The following is a 20670-nucleotide window of genomic DNA, read 5'->3' on the forward strand; positions in this document are numbered from 1 at the left end:
TTTGTAGAGCTGCTAGATTTTTTTCAACTCCCTTTAGGTCAGGTGACTCCGAACTCTTGGAGGCACTTATCGGCCTTTGCTGCCGAACTGCGTAGGCTAGATAAGGATCTGTCTCTGAGGGCAATCCTTAATTTTTTCCAGTTTAAAAGGAAGGGATCTTGGTTTTACTTGATCCCTTTACAGCCTTTTAGGGCCTTCTGCAAAACCAAATGGCCGAAATGGCAAAACCGCTTCTTTTTTTATAATAGGACAGCGGCTCCGGGCTTTCCCTGGAGAGGGCCGAAGTCCGTGATTCCTCATCCTCGGTTAGAACCGTTGGCCGAGCTCGAGGGCGAGCTCAATAAGATTCCTATGATTAGGAAACAGTACTCGGAAACTGAGCTCGTCAAGGGCGACTTCGTGTTCGACTCCTCGTCTTCGGACGAAGAGGCTGAGGGTGAGGATTTCTTTTTTATGCATTACTGCTTTGACGACGAAAACTAACCTTGTTTTCTTGCTTTTTGGCAGTGAACTTGCTAAACAAGTTCGGTCGCAAATCCTCCGAATCTAAGGAACCGGAGAGGCCGAAAACCAGCAGCTCGGCGTCTGATGCCGAGAAGAATCCGAAGAGGCAAAAGACCTCTTCGGATCCAAAGAAGCCGGAGTCGACTTCGGCAAGTAGGAAGGGGAAGACCCAGAAGCCCCCAAGAGCGCCGGAGAAAGACGTGGTCTTGGCGCCTCCTTCGGAACATATCTGTGAGCCCTTTTTATGGCCCACGGACTTCGCCGAGGTGAACTTTCTTCTTGATTTTCTGGCCTTGCCTTTTTTTTTCTGTATTTTTTGTAGCCCCTCTGTTGACTTTTTGCTTTTTCCATTTTCAGAGGAACGATATGCTCTCCAAGCTCGTCGCCGTCGAACTCTCCAAAGCGTCCAACGACTATGCTGAGATGCAGAGGAAGTTGGCGGCTGCTTGTCATCGGGCCGAGCAGGCTGAGGCAAACTTTGAGAAAGCCAGAGCTGCTAGGATTTCGGCCCAAGATGAAGCTCAGTTTGCCAAAAACCAGCTCGTCATCCAGCGAGAGCAGACGAAACGGAGGGATGCTGCCGCCGTGGTTGCCCAAGGAGAGGTTCTCCGTGCTTTCGCGGAGAAACTCTTTCTGAGCAACCAATTTTCGGCCTTTGTCGGTGATCTGCTGAAACTGATGACCGATAATGCCGAGCAGGGTCCCGAAGTCATCCTGCCGCTGTACGGCCGAGAGATAGCAGCTCGGCTTCAGAGTCTGCCGGTGCTTGAGGAGCTTGCTTCGTCCTCGGTCCTGCTTTCTGCAGACCAAGTTCGTAGTTGCCGAGCTGACCGCGATGAGAATATGGAGGCTATCTTTGCCTCCATAGGGTCAGTTTCACCCGCTCCAATTTTCCACGGAGAGGGTGAGACCGAGCAGCATGAGCGGCAGACCGGCGATGAGCAGGCCGAGCAAGAGGCGCAGCAGATCGGCTATGGTGGCGCCGAGCAGGCTGGGGAGAGCAGGGAGGCCGAGGCTGAAGCTGAAGCAGACAAGGAGAAGGAAGCTGAACCTCACCGAGAAGGCGGAGACGAAGCTGGCGGAGTATGATTTCGTCTCCCTTCTCTTAGTTTAGTTTCTTCCTTCTTGTAAAACGGCTTTGAAGCCCTTGTGTAGAAAAATTTTTTCTTATGAATGAAAAAATTCTTCTTTCTGCTCTTGTGTCTTCGTATAGCCTTTCGTACTCTCTTTTACTCCTGTTGTGGTTTACTACCTGCTCAGTAATCTGAAATGCGAACTGACATAGCTGCTCTATATTCTGAACTCTTTTAAGGAGCTGGAGGTACTTCACTGGAAGCGGCTGTACTCTTCGGCTTTAGACGAAGCTGAGAAAAGAGCCATAGCTGACCAGGTGAAGAATGACGAACTCTTGGCTTGTTTAGTGAAGCTGGAGGCCGACAATAAGGACTTAGAGTCCGAAAAGAAAGATCTGGAGGCCGAGCTGAACACTGCCGTCGCTGAGAGGACTGCGTATGAGGATTTCATCTGCAGGCGCGGGGGAATGACCATCTCTGAAGTTCAGGAACGAGTTGACGAACTGTGGGAGGAATATCATGTACTCCGGAGGAACAATGCGCTGGAGAGCTCGGCTTGCCAACAAGTCGTGAAATCATTGCGGCGCTGGGCTTCTCGGTACGACATCATTCTTTCCCGGCGTCCCTCAATCGAGAGATTCCTTAGGCATTTCCCGCCAACAGATGGCCACACTCTAGCTCAAACCCCTGATTCACTTGCTCAAAACCCTACTCCAAGTCAGCAACGAACTCAGGAACAGCCGGAAACGTCAAGACGAGAACGGACTGAAGTTCGTAGAGGAGCTGTGATTATGAGTGAGCAAGATCAACAAATGCTTCGTGAAGAGACTCTTCGCCGCCGAGGTGCTAGAGCTTCCCGGGCTCAGGGAAGAGGCGGTAGGTCGATTAGAGCATCTCGTCGACCTGCTTATTCTTCGGCTGCCGAGAACGCCCGAACTCGGCTTCACGAGGATTTTGTGAATAGATGGCTCAACTTTAGCAACCAGGGACAGTAGAATAGTCCTTTGTAATAGCGTAACGCCATTTTGTAGGGTAGCGGAGTTGTATGCCGAACAAGATTTAATAAATGAAATTTTCATTTCGCTTCTAACACTGCGTATTAACAGCTCAGCGAAATAATTTCATCGTACTTGTCCTCGGTCTTATGAAGTAAACTTCTTTGACCGGACTTGGTCCTCGGTCTTATGAAATAAACTTCTTTGACCGGACTCGTCTTTGGTCTTATGAAGTAAATTTCTTTGACCGGACTAAGCTTGTGTCCTAATTTGGCGAGTTTTATCGCTTGGATCGGACTTTCCCTTGTCCTAATTCGGCGAGTTTTATCGCGTGGATCGGACTTTCCCTTGTCCTAATTCGGCGAGTTTTATCGCGTGGATCGGACTTTCCCTTTGTTGCAGTTCGTTTCAGACGAACTGCTTGTTTCTTAAGCCGAATTGTGGTCTTGTATCCTCCTTAGAAGCTTGGACTCACAATCGTTGGCTTATTGTTGCAGTTCGTTTCAGACGAACTGCTTGTTTTTTAAGCTGAATTGTGGTCTTGTATCCTCCTTAGAAGCTTGGACTCACAATCGTTGGCTTATTGTTGCAGTTCGTTTCAGACGAACTGCTTGTTTTTTAAGCTGAATTGTGGTCTTGTATCCTCCTTAGAAGCTTGGACTCACAATCGTTGGCTTATTGTTGCAGTTCGTTTCAGACGAACTGCTTGTTTTTTAAGCTGAATTGTGGTCTTGTATCCTCCTTAGAAGCTTGGACTCACAATCGTTGGCTTATTGTTGCAGTTCGTTTCAGACGAACTGCTTGTTTTTTAAGCTGAATTGTGGTCTTGTATCCTCCTTAGAAGCTTGGACTCACAATCGTTGGCTTATATATGTTCTAAAAAGGGGATCAGCCTTTGAAGAACAAGATACCTCAGTAACATTTGTAAGAGACGACACACACACAGACAGACAAAACGCACATAGACAAACAAAACGCATATAGACAAACAAAACGCAAGTAAAAAACAAAGAAAGCACATACCCCTAGGACCGAACTAGACACAAGACTGACTGACCGGACTGTCTCTTACAAATGGAACTTCATGAGGTTGGAAATGTACCATGTTCGGGGTGCTTGTTCTCCTGACATGTGAGTCAATTTGTAAGACCCTTTGCCGAGGACTTCTGACACCCGATATGGACCTTCCCATGTGGGTTCGAGTTTGCCCAGCTTTTCTGCTCGGCTTACTTCGTTGTTTCTCAAGACGAGATCTCCCACTTGAAATTGCAGCTTTTTCACCCTTTGGTTATAATACCGGGCTACTTGCTCCTTGTACTTGGCTGCTTTTATGCAGGCCAATTCTCTTCTTTCTTCGGCAAGATCTAGTTCGGCTCTCAGTCCGTCATCATTCATTTCTGAGGAGAAATTTAGAGTTCGGGGACTGGGTACGCCGATCTCAACCGGAATCACGGCTTCAGTGCCGTACACCATCGAGTTCGGCTCCGGTGTGACTTCGGTCATTTCGCCTGCCTCTGACTCCGGCTGCTGTGATTGCTATGCTTGATGGTGCCGATCTGATTGCTCGGCACTTTTAAGCGCAATCTGCAAACACTCGCTCTTTTTTGATCACCTCGGATGACCGCTATCCCTCCTTTAGTGGGGAAGGAGTTCGGCGAGGAAGCCTCTGATCGCCAAAAGGAGTTCGGCGAGGATGTCCCTGATCGCCAAAAGGAGTTCGGCGAGGATGTCCCTGATCGCTATGATCGGGCTTCCTCCTGTCTCCTCGGGATGAGCTGTCTAAAGACCGTTTGCGACGGTCTGCCTCATCGGCACGGGAGAACTGGTCCGCAATGTCCCACATCTCTTGAGCTGTTTACGGACTGCATTCCACGAGCTTTCTGTAGAGAGCTCCGGGCAGGATTCCATTTTGGAATGCCGAAATGACAAGTAGATCATTGAGATCATCTACTTGTAGGCATTCCTTGTGGAACCTCGTCATAAAGTCGCTGATCTTTTCGTCGCGACCTTGACGTGTAGAAAGCAGCTGAGCCGAAGTGATTCGGGCTTCCGCTTTCTGAAAGAACCTCCCGTCATAAGTCATTGACGGAGTTCGGTAGTTCTGTGGCAAGGGAGTTCGGGTGATATCGTCCGAGAACGGAGTCTTCAATGCTCCGTACATGGCGAACCCGACATCTCTTCGGTATGGAGGAGATAGAGTTCTCCTGTGATTCCGGTACCGAGGAGGAACAGAAACATGTCGGGGTTGAGGATTCTTCTTCTTGGAAGACACGGCACTACTGCGGTAGTGACTTTCACGTCTGGATGAGGAGGGAGAATCCACCGTTTTCGTCTCCGGCTTTTGGCTCTTTTGCAGGAAAATTAAGAACTCTTCCTGCTTCTCGGCCAAAAACAATTTGATAGCCTCGTTCAAATCGGGCTGCTGGGAAGACTCGGTGCGATGAGTCTTTGAGCGGCTTGTTCCTTCACCGTGAGGACTGGAGACAGATTTCTCACGAGGCTGCTTTCCAGGCCTACGGGCTGCTGGACTAGCTTCCTCACATTCCTCACGGACGGAAGTATGGGTATTACGCGATCTGGTATGCATTTTTTTGGGGTGGAAAAAGGGTCAAAAATTCGCTTTATCACAAATTTGGTTCTCTGGTTCCCACAGACTGCGCCAGTGATGGTTTGGCGAATTTTTGATGGTGATGAATGCTGGAAAATACAGATCACGACACAGAGATTTACGTGGTTCGATTTACTGAGGTAAATCTACGTCCACGGGAAGAAAAGAGGGCAGAGTTGTATTGCTTGATCTGTTTTCTACAGCTTACAATACAGACTTGCTATTTGATATTTGATCTCTAGAGAACTTAACCCCAGTCTATCTGATCTAAGTTCTATTTATACATTGAACTAAGATCGTGGCTTGCATCACCACTAATGATGGTTGTGGATGTCGTGGAGGTCATGGAGATCCTGCATGGGTCCACTACCTCTTTGTTTGGTCCGCTTATCCCGCATGAGATCCTGCATGATTTGACACCACTAAATAGATCGTGTAGTGGTCATGAGATCCTGCATGGGTCCACTATCTCCCAGTTCGGTCGAATACTGAGACCGAACTGCTGAACTATTGCCGAGCAGCTTTTGCCGATCTGAGAGTAGGGCTTGATTGGTCGGCTTTTACCGAGCTGTAGGCTGGGGCCGAACTCTTTGGTAATGCCGAACTGATTGGTCGGCTTTTACCGAGCTGTAGGCTGGGGCCGAACTCTTTGGTAATGCCGAACTGATACTCTTCCTTGGGCTTTGGGCTGATGGGCCGTCACTGCTATTGGGCTTGTTTAGTACGTACCCCATCAACAATCATATCGTTAGTTAAATGTGGTGATGTATTAGTATTAGTCTGAGAGTTACTACTGATATGTTTTCGAATTTGTCGTCAAATATAATAAAATCAATTTTTTATATATATAGTAGATACTAAACCAAAAAAAATGAGGTTATATTTATTACTCCAACTTTTATATTTTCCAGATCATATATAGCTGGATTTAGTAGCACTGGCACATGTGCAATCTTCACAGTGCAAAATTAAATACTATTGGTTTGGTTGATCGAATTCTTTCAAGGTGCATTACATTCCAATGAATTCAGCTTGGCATCAAGCTCTAAATAGTTATTTTTTGAGTTGGGTTTGATAATTTATTGGATATACTACTTTTTGGTGCTTGGCATCAAGCACATAACTCTAAAATAGAGAGATTGAATAATTTTTTTACAGAAAAATGATACTACTATCTCACTAGAAATTTGAAATTACAACAAGACTCCGTGATGGTTGATACTAGTGTTTATCCAACTTCTCATCATCTTTGAATTGATAAAACTGAAGTGGATCAGTTCTCATAGAGTTGTAAACATTTAGATTATAGATCCTTTAGAATATATAAAACGTTGTGTATATTTAAGAATATTTTTTTAAGTAGAGCTTACATCAAAATAGGCTCAAGTACATTTAAAAAATTATTCGATTAAGGTGAATATGTTAAAGAGTTTTATTTTCTTTTTGATTTGACGTGTTTAAAGTTTAAACCCCCTAAGTCAAGTGTACTACACGCCCTTTGGTAAGTTTAATTAATATAAACTATATTGTCGCATAAAAGATAAAAGATGAACTGTATCTACAAGCGAAGTCCCAAAATTTTATGAGTGATTAAATTTCGGATATATCATAGTATCAGTGCCCCAACGGCTTTATCCTGATGGCTTGTTCATATCTCACTAGGGCGTTTGTTTGTGTACATTGTCAGTTTCCTTTTAAGAATACCCAGTCTTCTTGAATCAATTAATTAAGCTACTAAAAGGAATTTGGTTTTATATAATGAGTTTGAAATATACATTACAAAGAAAAAATCCAAAAATTTATTTGTTTGATTATTTTTTTATATACTAATATTTATATATAAATTCTTAAACTATTGTTAAATTTTGTTTTACGTAATAGTTTTAAACTATTCATTTATTCAAATTTTACAACTAATTAAGATTTTAGTGTTCAAATACTTTTCTAATTTTTTCTTTCCTTTAGTTTTTAATTCTATTATAGGAAAAAATTCCTTTCATTCTTTATGGAAAATTGAGAATAAGACTAAATATTTGTTAAATTAGTTTTTTGCAAAAAAATGGTTTTTGATTTTTGTGATTGTGATTTTTTATATACTATTACTCCATTTGTATTTTATTATGTGTCTTGACTTAATTTGTGTTTTAAAAATGTAAAAGAAGTTGGAGAATTTTCTTTGGATTGAGAGTCCTAGAATATTAATTTTATAATAAAATATGAGTAAAATGAGTTAATGGAATTTATGGTCCATATACCAAAATAGTAAAAATGAAATGAAAATAATATTTTTATATATTGTGTGTTGTATAATGTATGAATATATCCAACTTTACAAATAGTTATTTGGAATTCTAAATATCTATTTCGAATATAATATTCAAATTGTAAATTGAGAAATTTGAAAGTACTAACTTATTTTCAGATTGTTATAATACCAAAAATTGAATTTGATATTAAGTGATCTAATTTCAATCCGACACCCTAATTAATTAATAGTACCAAAAAGTGCCTGATAAAAAAAATTAGCTTGATGATTAAATTCAAGAAAATTTGAAGTTTCATTGGTCGATGATGCTCGAAATACTCCTCCATTAATTTGACGAACAACAACATTACTTCGCAAATAGTATATTATTGATTAGAAGAACTAAATAGCAATAATGCCTGCAAACACTAAAACAAGATATGTCATTGAAACGGCAAATTGCTTCGAGGCTGATGAGTTGTTGTTCACCACTGGTCTAACCCCCGGATTTGCACCTGGAGGAGACGGAGGAGGAGGAGGAGACGCCACCGCCGGTACAATATCCAAGCCTCCGTCTGGCGGCGGAGCAGCCGCACTCGCCGCTTTAGAACCTGAAGAAATATCTACCAACTCTTAAAATTTGACCAATGCTATACACGATTTCAAACTTCCTCCGTCCAAGCGAAGTTGAGTCGCATTTCTCTTTCGGATATCACAACTAAGTTGAGTCATTTTCTTTTTTAACAAAAAACAACATAATTTCTTAATCTTCGTTCCCAAGAGTTAAGTCTCAACTTAGTTGGGACGAAGGGAGTACTAACTAGTAACTCTTTTCCAACAGAAGATAATTCAAAATCGCAATCCTTGTAGCCGAATTACCTTTTGGAGAATGAGCATGTCGAGGAGCAGAAGCAGGTACATGAACACGAGGAAGGGCCGGTTCCGGAGCAGGTGGTGCAGGCGGCGTAAATAATACCGGACCTGGAGCTGGTAAGGGAACACCGGAGGCTGCAAAACATATGATCAAAATAAAAAATCAGAAATTAAACCTCAAATTCGGTAATGAAAAAATGGAGGTAGTAAATTAAATAAAAAAGGTACATTTGCACTGCATAGGGATGGAGGTTTTGCAAGCCCGTGGCAGAGTACTTCCTAAGTTGGCGTTGATGAAGGGGATGGAGACGGGCACGTTTCCGGTGATTACGAGGCAAGCGCAGTCCATGTTGTTTTCGACTAGCGCTTTCAAAGCGTTGCAGCAACCCCGGCTGGGAGAGGAGCCGGCGACGATACTCAAGCATGGTGTGAAGCTGCTTATCATGGAATTGCTGCATGCTGTGTTGATCTGCGCGTTTGTCTTTAAAATCGATGATAAGATTAACACAATTGGGAGGATTAATGAAGCCATCTTCAAACAAGGATTGGTGTTGATGGCTGGGATTTGGAGCTTATAAATTGGTTTGGGTTTTTGAGGGTAGATTTGAAATTGGATTTTTGGAGCTCAACTGCCTTGACTCATTTTTATACAGGTTTAAGTCACGTTTATTCCATCTGCCATTTCAGGTGGGGATAGGTAGGAAATATTCTAATCTGGTTTAGTGGGTACTTTTACTCATTAAATTTAGCAATGTACTAATATAATTTCAATGCATATTTAGTAAAAGTACGAGACAGATATAATAAACATAAAATAATTAAAATGTTTTTAGCAGAGAATTATAAGGTCAACTTCATCAGAGAAAAACATACCTAAAAGGAAAGGAGGCTAGTATTTGTGAACAAATCGTAATGGAAAAATATGACTATTATTATGAACGGAGAGATTATATGAAAGTTTGGATTTCAAAGAAAGTAGGATCATCGTCTACATATGGCTGTAATGTGTCAAGGGAAACCGGAAAATCTAGCTAGCAAAATATTATCAAAACTCAGAAAAAAAAATTTGTATGAATTTCTGTAGATGATATTTTTCTACAAGTACTATATAATAGAGGTTATGAATTATTTATTCCTTGATAGAACATATTAACTGGTTTCAAAAGTAGGCCAACGAATTAGCGGAAATGTTTATTATTGTCAATCCATCATGAAATAGATGATTCATGAATTTCTCAACTGTGACAAATTTTGTCGAGTATATTTAGAAGGGAAAGTCCTATATATATCTTCCAAACTTCCACATTTCTTGCCCAGTTGGTCTTGAAGAATTTTGCAAAACTGCTGCCCTTTCAAATCTAAAGGTAAAACGTAAAGGAAATTTTGATAATGAGAACTCCAGCCAATTAACGAGACCATTATAATTTATTATATCAAGTTTTTTGAGAAAAATGCGAAATAGAAAAGGAGTATTCTGCTAGAAATAAAATTTGACTACATCAAGAATCTGTCTCCTTTATGCATCGCTGTATCCTTCAATTTTGGTTTCTGTATATATGATGAGTCACAGTTTTGGTGCATCTATGAACAGTTTCGTTTTTGGTGTTGGTGGAATTTTGTCCTTAATATACGATGCACATTTCTTTTGATGAACTATCCATTTTTAAAATATCATGTGATAGATGCAACTCTTCCGTTGCAATTTCATCTCTGCATTCTTGAACACAAAAGTTCAACTCCATCTATATAGTGATTAAGTACTATTGGGTGGCAAACCGTGTGTGTTGGGTCGTTATCGTGTCGACACGATAACGACACGACACGACACGACACGATAACAACGAACACGAACACGACCTGTTAAGAAAACTCTAAACACGAACACGAACACGACCTGCTACCCTCAGACACGAACACGACACGAACCCATTAACGACACGAATCATTTCGTATTAACACGGTACGATAACAACATATATGACGCGACACGATAACAACACTATAATAATAATATTATAATATATTAATATTATTTCTAATATTAAATTTTAATTTTTAATTTTAAAATTTTAAAATTTTAAAATAAATAAATAATATTATTATTATTATAATATATTAATATTATTTCTTAACATGTAACACGAACACGACACGAAGTTTTTGTGTTGATACGATAAGGACACGAACCCAATAAGCCTTAACACATACCCATTAATTTCATGCGGATTAGTGTCGTGCCAAAAATTGTCAACCCTCGGTACTAAGGTTTATTAATTACTCATTTCAATGGGTTAATTAAAAGATATATACTGTATATGAATTCATGTCCGGCCTCGCACCACTGTCTTCGTCAGCAATGCATAAAATATTGTTTCAAATTGTAGTAGTATTTTTTTGGCAAAAAATAAAGTTATTAAGAGAGAGAATGAGATGATAAGATGGAGAAATAAGAGAAGAGAAGAGAAATGAAGTGAAAAAAATAGTCAATTTGCCTTTGAGATTAAAAATAATAAAATAGAAAAAAAATAGTTTCAAAAAATGAGTACCTCAAGTAAATCAAATTTTTTAATTAAAAACCTCTATGAAATTTATTTTTATGAAATAGTGCAAATATGAATTATACATTACCATATACTCAAAATAAATTGTCAGCTTCATTATCATTTATTATCATAATTCAGTGAAATTATGAAGAAGCCTACAATGTACACACACAAGTTAAGCGTTAACTTTTACCCTCATCCTCTTATTCATCCATTTAATAAATTGTGTGCTAAAAATCACTACCTTTCAGTCTTTCACAAACCTTTTACAAATACCAATTTCGCAAAATATTTTGTTACATCCTACAATATGGCTAGGAGGGTCAAATTTGGTCAGATGGCATGGGATTTATGTTACATGCATCCTATAATATGGCATGGGATTCCTAAAATGATATGGAGGGAATTTTTTTTTCCTTTATTTGGTCAGAATTTGGATTTATGTACGTACTCCAACAATAAATACAAATTTCACATTGTATTCTGAAGATTAAGCCATTCGACAATGGGATTTGAACGAAGGAGAAATAAAAAAAATGATTAAAGTTAATGTATTTTTATATATAAAAAAATTTGAATGGGTTAAAAACCAAAATTTGGGTATATTTCGTGTATCAATAGGTAACTAATTTAATAAAATTTATAAAAGAAATTATATTTACATATGAATAAATGAAATATGAGTTTAACTTATATTTCCTCGTCCCAAGGAAGATGATTTATTCCTTGAATCATAAGATTTTAGATTTCGTGTAGTTTTATTTTATGTTAAATGAAGAGAATTGTAATAGAAATAGAATAAAATAAGTTAAAGATAAATGTCATTCTATATTTAATATTGAGTATCTTGGTTGATATAAGATACTAAAATGAAAGTAAATCATTTTTATGCGACGTATGCAAGGGGTATGATTTAATTTGTTTGAAGAAACAATTCTGATTTAACTACACCCCAAACAAAAATCGATCGATTCCTAAATCATAAACTTATACTAGTACTACACATTAATCTCAACTGAGTTGGAATACGTACTAAATTTAACCAAAATAAATAACTGAAAAATTGGGTGTGTTTATCCAAAAGAATCAAAAAAAAGAAAAAGGGGAAAGAAAAAAAAAAGAGGAGATTAAAGGTGTGAAAGATCACCAGGTGTAAGTTGTTACGTCGCCGACGTGTACCCTTAATGCCAACGGAGCAGCCACCGCTTAACCACCGCCCGCCACACTACAAACTCCATAATTACCTAATAAACCTATGTATAGTATATTTGTGATCTTATTGAGTGTGTGAAAGCCTTGTGTGTGCCAATCATAACAAGTGGCGCTGTCTGTGGGAAAGGGATATTGAAACTGATTTGCAGAGGATCAAACGGTTTCAGAGATGGCAGCAAGGCTTGATGCAGAAAAGTTCACAGGCAAGAATGATTATGGCATGTGGAAGATGAAGATGAAGGCGGTTTTAATTCAACAAGGCTTGGCGGCAGTTCTTGCAAAACCAGAGGAGAAAGGAAAGGCTCCAGTGCTTGATGAAAAAGCTCAGGCAAAGATGGAGGAGATGCAGCTCAAGGCACATTCTGCAGTGATTCTGTGCCTTGGAGATAAGGTCTTGAGGGAAGTTCAAGAAGCCAAGACTGCGGTGGAGATCTTGGACAAGTTAGATGAAGTTTACTTGGCCAAATCCTTGGCTAACCGGCTGTATCTCAAGAATAGGCTGTATGCCTATAGTTTTTCTGGAGATAGGTCCATCATTGAGCAGCTAGAGGAGTTCAACAAGATCATTGATGACCTGGGATCTGTTGATGTCAAGATCTCAGATGAGGATAAGGCCATTCTCACATTGAATGCCTTGCCTAGCTCGTATGACCAGCTAAGTGATGCAATTATCTATGGAAGAGATAAACCTATCACCTATGCAGAAGTCTATTCAGCCTTGATGGCCAAAGAACTCCAGAAGACAGCCAACAGAGGCTCTGCAAGCTCCAATGTTCAAGCTGCAGAGGCCTTGAATGTGAAGAAGTTCAAGAAGCAGAACTTCAAGAAGAAGTTTGAGGGCCCTAAACCCTCAAGTTCAGATGCTCAGAAGGAAACCAGAGCTTGCTATTGGTGCAAGAAACCTGGACATTTGAAGAAAGATTGTCATGCATGGAAGAGAAAGATGGCCTCTGAGGGACACAATCAATCTGATTGTGTGGAGAGTGCTGATCCCCCGGCTCAACTCATGAATATCAGTGATAGTGGGGTCAGCCATAGGTGGATAATGGACTCGGGGTGCAGCTTCCATATGTGCCCCAATAGAAGCTGGTTTCATGATCTTCAAGAAGCATCGGGTACGGTTGTTCTTGGTAATAACCACATTTGTCAGATCAAAGGAATAGGGAAGGTAAAGCTAAGCCTACAAGATGGCTCTATAAAGATCCTAACTGGGGTGAGGTATATTCCAGAAGTGAAGAGGAACCTCATTTCATTGGGAATGCTGGAACAGAAAGGGTTCACCATATTGATGAGTCAAGGAAAATTGTTTGTGAAATCTGGAGATGCAGTGATGATGGAGGCTGACAGAGAGCATATTCTCTATTATCTGAAGGCTAAGGCTGTTGATGGAGAAAGCAATGCAGTGTCAGATGATTCCATAATGCTATGGCACAAGAGATTGGGCCACCCAGCCGAAGGAAGCTTGAAAGAACTCATCAAGAAGGGTCTGATCTCTGGAGATTTCAACAAGATGGACCCCTGTGAGCAATGTATACTTGGAAAGGCTAAGAAAGCACCCTATCCTACAGGTATTCACTCTTCTACAGCCCCTTTAGACTACATACATAGTGATCTTTGGGGGCCTTCACCGGTGTGTTCAATTGGTGGAGGAAAGTATTATCTAGCTATCATTGATGATTATACAAGGAAGTTGTGGGTATATATTCTTAAAGAAAAATCTGAAACACTCACAAAGTTCAAGATATGGTGTAAGGAGGTTGAGCTAGAGAAGGGTAGAAGTGTTAAATGCTTAAGGACAGACAATGGCCTAGAGTTCTTGTCTGCTGAGTTTGATCTGTTTTGTAAAGAGAAGGGTATGAAGAGGCACCGGACTGTTCCTGGTAATCCTCAGCAAAATGGTGTTGTGGAGAGGATGAATAGGACAATCCTAGAGAGGGTGAGGTGCCTACTTCTTGGGTCTGGTTTGAGCAGCAGATTCTGGGGTGAGGCTGTGTATACAGCAGCCTATCTCATCAATAAATGCCCATCTACTGCCCTGAAATCTGAAACTCCTGATTACATGTGGTATGGAGCTCACAGTGACTACTCAAAATACAAGGTGTTTGGGTGTGCAGCCTATGCTCATGCTAGGCAAAGTAAGCTTGAAGCTAGGGCTCTGAAATGTATCTTGCTGGGGTATCAGAGGGGTGTTAAGGGGTATAGGCTCTGGTGTATTGAGCCCGGTAAGCAGAAGGTCTTGGTGAGTAGGGATGTGGTGTTCTTGGAGGATCAGATGCCATTCCTGAAAGATAAGCCGGACTCCAATGAAGATGAGGGTGATTTCTTCAAGGTGGAGCCTGTGGGGGTTGGCCTAGGAGCAGGTGGAGTTATTGACTCAGGGAGTGAGTCTGATTCAGATAAAGAAGAGGCTCCAACTCAGGGCAACCAGGCTGGTGAGTCTATATCAGACTCAATCAGAGACTATCAGCTTGCAAGGGACAGAGTTAGAAGAGAAACAAGGCCACCAACAAAGTTCTCTGATGTTGTGTATTATGCTCTGTGTGCAGCTGAAGGTATTGATGGTGCAGATCCACTCACATATAAAGAAGCTATGCAGAGTAAAGATAGAGAAAGATGGATTGAAGCCATGAATGAGGAAATAGAGTCTTTACTCAAGAACAAAACATGGATTTTGGTGGACAAATCCAAGCTGAATACAGATGGAAAGGAGAGGAAGCTGATCAGTTGCAAGTGGTTGTTTAAAAATAAGGTAGAAACCACTGATAAAGACAGAATCAGGTTCAAGGCAAGGCTGGTGGCTAGAGGCTTTACACAGCAGGAGGGAATCGATTTCAATGAAGTGTTTGCACCTGTTGTGAAGCACACTTCGATTAGGATTCTATTGGCTGTGGTGAATCAGCTTGACTGGGAGCTACAACAGCTTGATGTGAAGACAGCCTTCCTCAATGGAGATCTAGAGGAAACTATCTTCATGGAACAGCCAGAGGGCTATGTGAAGATTGGAGAAGAAGGCAAGGTGTGCCTGTTACAGAAAAGTCTTTATGGACTTAAGCAAAGTCCTAGACAGTGGAATAAGAAGTTTGATGCACAGATGAAGAAGATTGGCTTCTCCAAGTCAGAATATGATGATTGCATCTACATCAAGAAGGCAGGCAGGACTCCCGTTGCCTACCTATTACTCTATGTGGATGATATGCTACTTGCAGGGCCTTCTATGACAGAAATTCAGAAAGTTAAACAAAGTCAAGCTTTGAAATGAAGGATCTAGGAGAGTCAAGGAAGATCCTAGGCATACATATTCAGAGAGATAGAGGCTGCAAGAAGCTGTGGATGCTGCAAACTGACTATATTGAAAAGGTTTTGCAGAGATTCAAAATGGAAAATGCAAAAGCTGCATCAACTCCTCTGTCCCAGAGTTTTAAGCTATCAAAGGAACAAGCCCCTAAAACTAAGCAAGAGGATGATGAGATGGAGGCTATCCCTTATGCTAGTGTGATTGGAAGTGTTATGTACACTATGATTTGTACAAGACCAGATTTGGCTCATGCTATCTCAGTGACTAGCAGATACATGGCAGACCCGGGGAAGGGGCATTGGAATGCTCTTAAGTGGATATTGAGGTACATGAAGTCAACTAAGGACTGGGGGATTGTGTTCAATGGCTGGGAAGGTGAATCTGAGGAGGTTGTGCAGGGCTATTGTGATGCAGACTATGCTGCAAACCTGGACAACAGAAAGTCCCAAACAGGTTATCTTTTCACCATGTTTGGAACTGTAATCAGCTGGAAGTCAGGGTTGCAAAGTGTTGTTGCTCTCTCAACAACAGAATCAGAGTATATAGCTCTCACTGCAGCCGTACAGGAGAGTTTTTGGATTCAGGGAGTGATTTCTGATTTTGGTTTTGACCAAAAGACAATGATGATTCATTGTGACAGCAGCTCAGCTATGTGCTTGGCTAAACATCCGGGTTTTCATGAAAGGAGCAAGCACATAGACATAAAGTTGCATTTCATTAGAGATGAGATTGAAAAGGGGAGAGTGAAGGTGATTAAGATTAACACCTTGCACAATCCGGCTGACATGCTAACAAAGTCTCTAGGTAGAGACAAGTTTGATCATTGCAAGAAATTGATCAATGTTTGTGCAAGAACTGAGATGAGCCCTCAGGTGGAGAATTGTAATAAAGGAGTGCTCATTTCAGTTGGAAGAAGCTCGGCTAGAAAGGAGTTCGGTAAGCTCGGCTTACCGAGCTGGAACTAGCCTGGAACTAGCCGAGAAGAAGAAGAAGGCAGAAGTCGGGAAGCTCGGTATGGAAGCTCGGTATGGAAGCTCGGTAAGGAAGCTCGGCGTTGAGCTGGAATGGGCCGAGAAGGAAGAGTTCGGTTGTAAGCCGAGAAGGAGTTCGGTCTTGAACCGAGGAAGGAGTTCGGTCTTGAACCGAGAAGGTAGAAGCAACCTAGCCGAACTAGCCGTTGGAGCAGCAGTTAGTTAGCTGAGATGTAGCAGTTATTCTTCTTGCTTTCTTGATTCTTCTTGTAGTTAGTTAGTAGCAGTTGCTACTTGATTATAGAGCTTAAATAGCTCACCGTGTATGTAGTTTAGAGTAGAGTTTAATCAATAAAGAGTTTTCCAGTTTTCTCTCCAAGATTATCATCTTCAATACTCAAAGTGTGAGTGTGTGTGTTTTCTGCATTGTGTGATCTCATACAACAGTGAGTGTGTGTGTGATCTTATTGAGTGTGTGAAAGCCTTGTGTGTGCCAATCATAACAATATTAGTTTGTCAAAAATTCAACTTGCAAACACAAATTAATTACTGAATTTCAACCAATCTACTTTCAATGAGTCAAGAACAGCCGCAGAGATCGCCGGAGCCCGTCAAGTACGGCGACGTCTTCAACGTCTCCGGCCAACTCGCTTCGCAGCCCATCGCCCCACAGGATGCCGCCGCGCTGCAGGCGGCGGAGACTGCCGTCTACGGCCAGACCATCAAGGGTGGTCCCGCCTCGGTCCTCCAATCAGCCGCCGACTTCAACGAACAGCACGGCGTGGTTGGCCACGACGACATGACCGGCGCCGTAAGAGACGGTGGCGCAACCATCGACGAAGCCAATATCGGAGGCTACCGTGTTGTCACCGAAGCTGTTGGTGGTCAAGTGAGTCTTTGTAATTATCTACAACTTTAAATACTATATGTAGCCCATAATTCTTGAGATTATTGATAAACTTTATGTGGATAATTTGTTTTAGTGTTTGTATATAATGTAGGTGGTGGGGCAATACGGTCTGCCGGTGGAAATGCAAATTGATGAGTCTAAATCGACATCGGCGGGTGATGCTGTGACAATCGGAGAGGCACTGGAGGCAACAGCTCTCTCCGCCGGAAACAAGCCGGTCGACAAGAGTGATGTTGCTGCGATACAAGCGGCCGAGGTTCGCGCCACCGGGCTCGGCCACATTGTGCCTGGGGGCGTTGGGGCTGAGGCCCAATCCGCGGCAGCACGCAACATGCAGACCACCAGGGATGAGGAGAAGACCACGCTGGCAGATGTTTTAACTGTAAATTTGAATTTGAAAATCAGATTAATTTGGTTTGATTGTATTTATGCCGTGATTAGTGATTGATATTTTTGCAGGATGCGAGTGAGAAACTGGTGGGTGATAAGCCGGTGACAAGGGAGGATGCGGAGGGGGTCACATATGCTGAGGTCAGGAACAAGGATGATCTATCCACCAACCCCGGGGGCGTCGCTGCGGTTGTTGCCGCTGCGGCAAGGCTTAATCAGAAGTGACCTCGTTTTAGAAGCTTGTTTTGGCTACATATGTAAATATGGTGCAACCTTTGCTGCTGGTGTTGCACGCCCTTTCCTGTTCTACTAAATTACTGTACAACTGCCTTCCTAATATAAAAGGACTTGCGCATGAAATGATCCATGACTACAGAACTTGAATCACATAAGGACCATCTCCATTCATGCTCATCCAAAGAGCACGTGGGTCCGGACCGACTTTTATTCATTTCGTACTCTGTACGATGTCTTTCCATAAGGACATGCTCAGGATCTCACTGTTCTATTATTTAATTTAAATAAAAATATTTTCACAATATTAAAATGTATTAAAATTATACAAAATATTATTATTAATTATTAAAAAATTATATAATTAAAATTTTAAAAATTAAAAATTTAATAATTAAAGTCTTTAAAATTATATAATTAAATTTATAAAATTAAAAAAATTATTACTCGTGGCTGAATTTCGCCCAAATGGATGAATGTGTATTTATAAATGATTTTTGGATTAAATTTTTTTTAAAAAAATTTAAAAAAAAATAAAAAAGGTAATAAAATGATTATATTTTTTGGAATCTGAAAATATATATTTTTAATTTTTGGTATTGTTTTCAATTTAGAAAAAAGAAAATGTCAACAACCAATAGAAATGCACCAAGTCGCCCTGCTCAGCGGCACGGACGTGCTCGATATTCGATGTATCGAGCAGAGCCGTGCCGTTGGCAAGAGTACAACAGCTTACATAGGCGTGCCGTGCCAGCGGAGCACGGCGTGACGCCGTCCTCCGCATCGAGCACCGATGCGGATGCTCTAAGCCTCAGTTAAAGTAGGTTCTGTACTCCATTCAAATAAGACAAGAGCCTCGTTACCTGAACAACCTATTTTCTGGACTCAATAAAGTATCAATAACAAAGAAAGATACTAGTAAAGACTTGAGAGACTGTTAAAAATTTACAAGTGGAAAAAATTGTTTACACCATAATAGCTTTTTGGGCAAAAGAATTTATGGACACATAATAGAGTGACTGTTTATTGGTCCTGCAAAACAAAATAACCGTATGGAAGTCGCTCTAACTGGCTGTTGAGGTTAAATCAATACCGTTTCCCACATGAATAGCGGCAAAGGAGATGCTACAATTCAAAGGTTAATCGTCGTTGTCGTGCCACATACAAACAAAAAATATTGAAAGAATTATGAAACCCATGCCAAATGTAATCCAAACAAATTAAAGCAGAAGGAAATAGACTTTAAAAAATGCAATTTTAATGAAAGCTTATTAACATTAACGATCACAAACATAGCAAGTATCTCAGTCAATCAAATTATAAATTCTATTGGCTCGTCGTGTCCTACATGACAAAACTAAAGCAGTATCAAAAACTCAAATCCTGAACAATACCAATCTCAGCAATATATATGTGATGGAAAAAAGCCAAGAAATACATAATAATGACAAAAATTGAAGATTCTCATCGCTTCTTTGAGACACCAACAGTCTTTCCCCTGCGACCAGTAGTCTTAGTGTGCTGCCCACGCACACGAAGGCCCCAGTAGTGACGCAGACCACGGTGGTTCCTGCAGGGATCAAACAGGAGATGCAAGCATAAGACGAAGAACCACTTGTAAATACCAAAGAAAGTGCATATTTGTAGAATCTGACCTGATCTTCTTCAAACGTTCAAGGTCATCCCTGAGCTTCATGTCCAAGGCATTGGAAGTCACTTGAGAGAACTTCCCGTCCTTGTAATCCTTCTTCCTATTCAGAAACCAGTCAGGGATCTTGAATTGGCGGGGATTTGCCACGATCACCATCAAGCTATCTATCTCAGCAGCAGAAAGCTCACCAGCTCTGTTCAAGTTATAAATCAAACAACTTTTACACAAATTCAGAAAGGTAAACAAGGTACTTAAATAAGGAGGGCAAAACTTCCTTCAAACAGACAATCAAATCCAATGAATTACTCAAAATGAAAACATAATCAATGTGAATGAGGTATAAAATTCACAGGAATAAATATGAATCCAACTAAAGACGATATATATAAAATCATATTCATTCGCTGTTGTTCACCAATAAATCAATATTTTGATACCTAAAGCATATAGCAACTGCAATAATTCAATGAAATAATGGTTGCGGAATTTCTTATCAGGAAGTTCGTTGTTACACTATATCAAATTTCCATCTATTACGAATTTCAGATTTTACAATTATTCTTCCCCTCTACTACGAAAAGAGGCAAAAAAACGAAACTAGCTATTTCAATTTGCAGATAGACATCACAAATTCCAAGTATAATTATATCGAAAAGAAAGTGACCTATGAAGAGAAAGTATTGAAAACTAAGACATTCAATTCGGAGTGTAACCTCTTGTTCATGTCGATATCAGCTTTTTTACAGACAATGTTGGCGAAACGGCGCCCAATACCCTTGATCGAGGTCATGGCGAACATGATCTTCTGCTTGCCATCGACATTTGTGTTCTGCACACGCAGAATGTGCTGGAAATCCTCGTTTGCAACAAGCGACTGCAAAAAATGAAGAGTTGGCGAAAATAAAATACAGAAGAATCTGTAATCGGAGAAGAATATAGCGACTAATCAAACGGAATCCTGGTGTGAATTTTACAGACGAACCATTGCTCTGGACTAGGGTTCTCTGAGCCGGCGAAACTCCGATTGAGAAATTCAAAAACCCTAATCTGATGCTTACATTGCACACTCCTATTTATACGAACCCTAAGTCCATAAGTTTGGGCTGGTAATAAATTGGGCCGAAACATCGGCAGAAAATAAGGCGATAATTAAAATTTAACCAATT

At 40.8% G+C, this 20670-nt stretch overlaps 3 protein-coding genes across 3 annotated transcripts; 1 reads left to right on the plus strand and 2 right to left on the minus strand.

Annotated features, from left to right (window-relative positions):
* Positions 1-7752: 7752 nt before the first annotated feature.
* On the minus strand, positions 7753-8868 carry LOC121794731 (non-specific lipid transfer protein GPI-anchored 16-like). The gene is made up of 3 exons (XM_042193035.1): positions 8527-8868; positions 8305-8433; positions 7753-8036 (listed from the first exon to the last, which is right to left on the minus strand). Exons 1-3 carry the CDS (start codon positions 8828-8830, stop codon positions 7828-7830), a joined length of 642 nt encoding a protein of 213 aa, XP_042048969.1. The 5' UTR covers positions 8831-8868; the 3' UTR covers positions 7753-7827.
* Positions 8869-16893: 8025 nt separating this feature from the next.
* Positions 16894-17844, plus strand: LOC121794864 (late embryogenesis abundant protein D-34-like). The gene is made up of 3 exons (XM_042193226.1): positions 16894-17208; positions 17321-17611; positions 17689-17844. The coding sequence occupies exons 1-3, from the start codon at positions 16894-16896 to the stop codon at positions 17842-17844; spliced, it is 762 nt and encodes a 253-aa protein (XP_042049160.1).
* A 1264-nt stretch (positions 17845-19108) lies between these two features.
* Positions 19109-20597, minus strand: LOC121793592 (40S ribosomal protein S18-like). Its single transcript, XM_042191625.1, has 4 exons — positions 20487-20597; positions 20218-20378; positions 19509-19697; positions 19109-19423 (listed from the first exon to the last, which is right to left on the minus strand). Exons 1-4 carry the CDS (start codon positions 20487-20489, stop codon positions 19318-19320), a joined length of 459 nt encoding a protein of 152 aa, XP_042047559.1. The 5' UTR covers positions 20490-20597; the 3' UTR covers positions 19109-19317.
* Positions 20598-20670: the final 73 nt, after the last annotated feature.

Source organism: Salvia splendens, chromosome 3 (genome assembly GCF_004379255.2).
Source record: "Salvia splendens isolate huo1 chromosome 3, SspV2, whole genome shotgun sequence".
Lineage (NCBI taxonomy): Eukaryota > Viridiplantae > Streptophyta > Magnoliopsida > Lamiales > Lamiaceae > Salvia > Salvia splendens.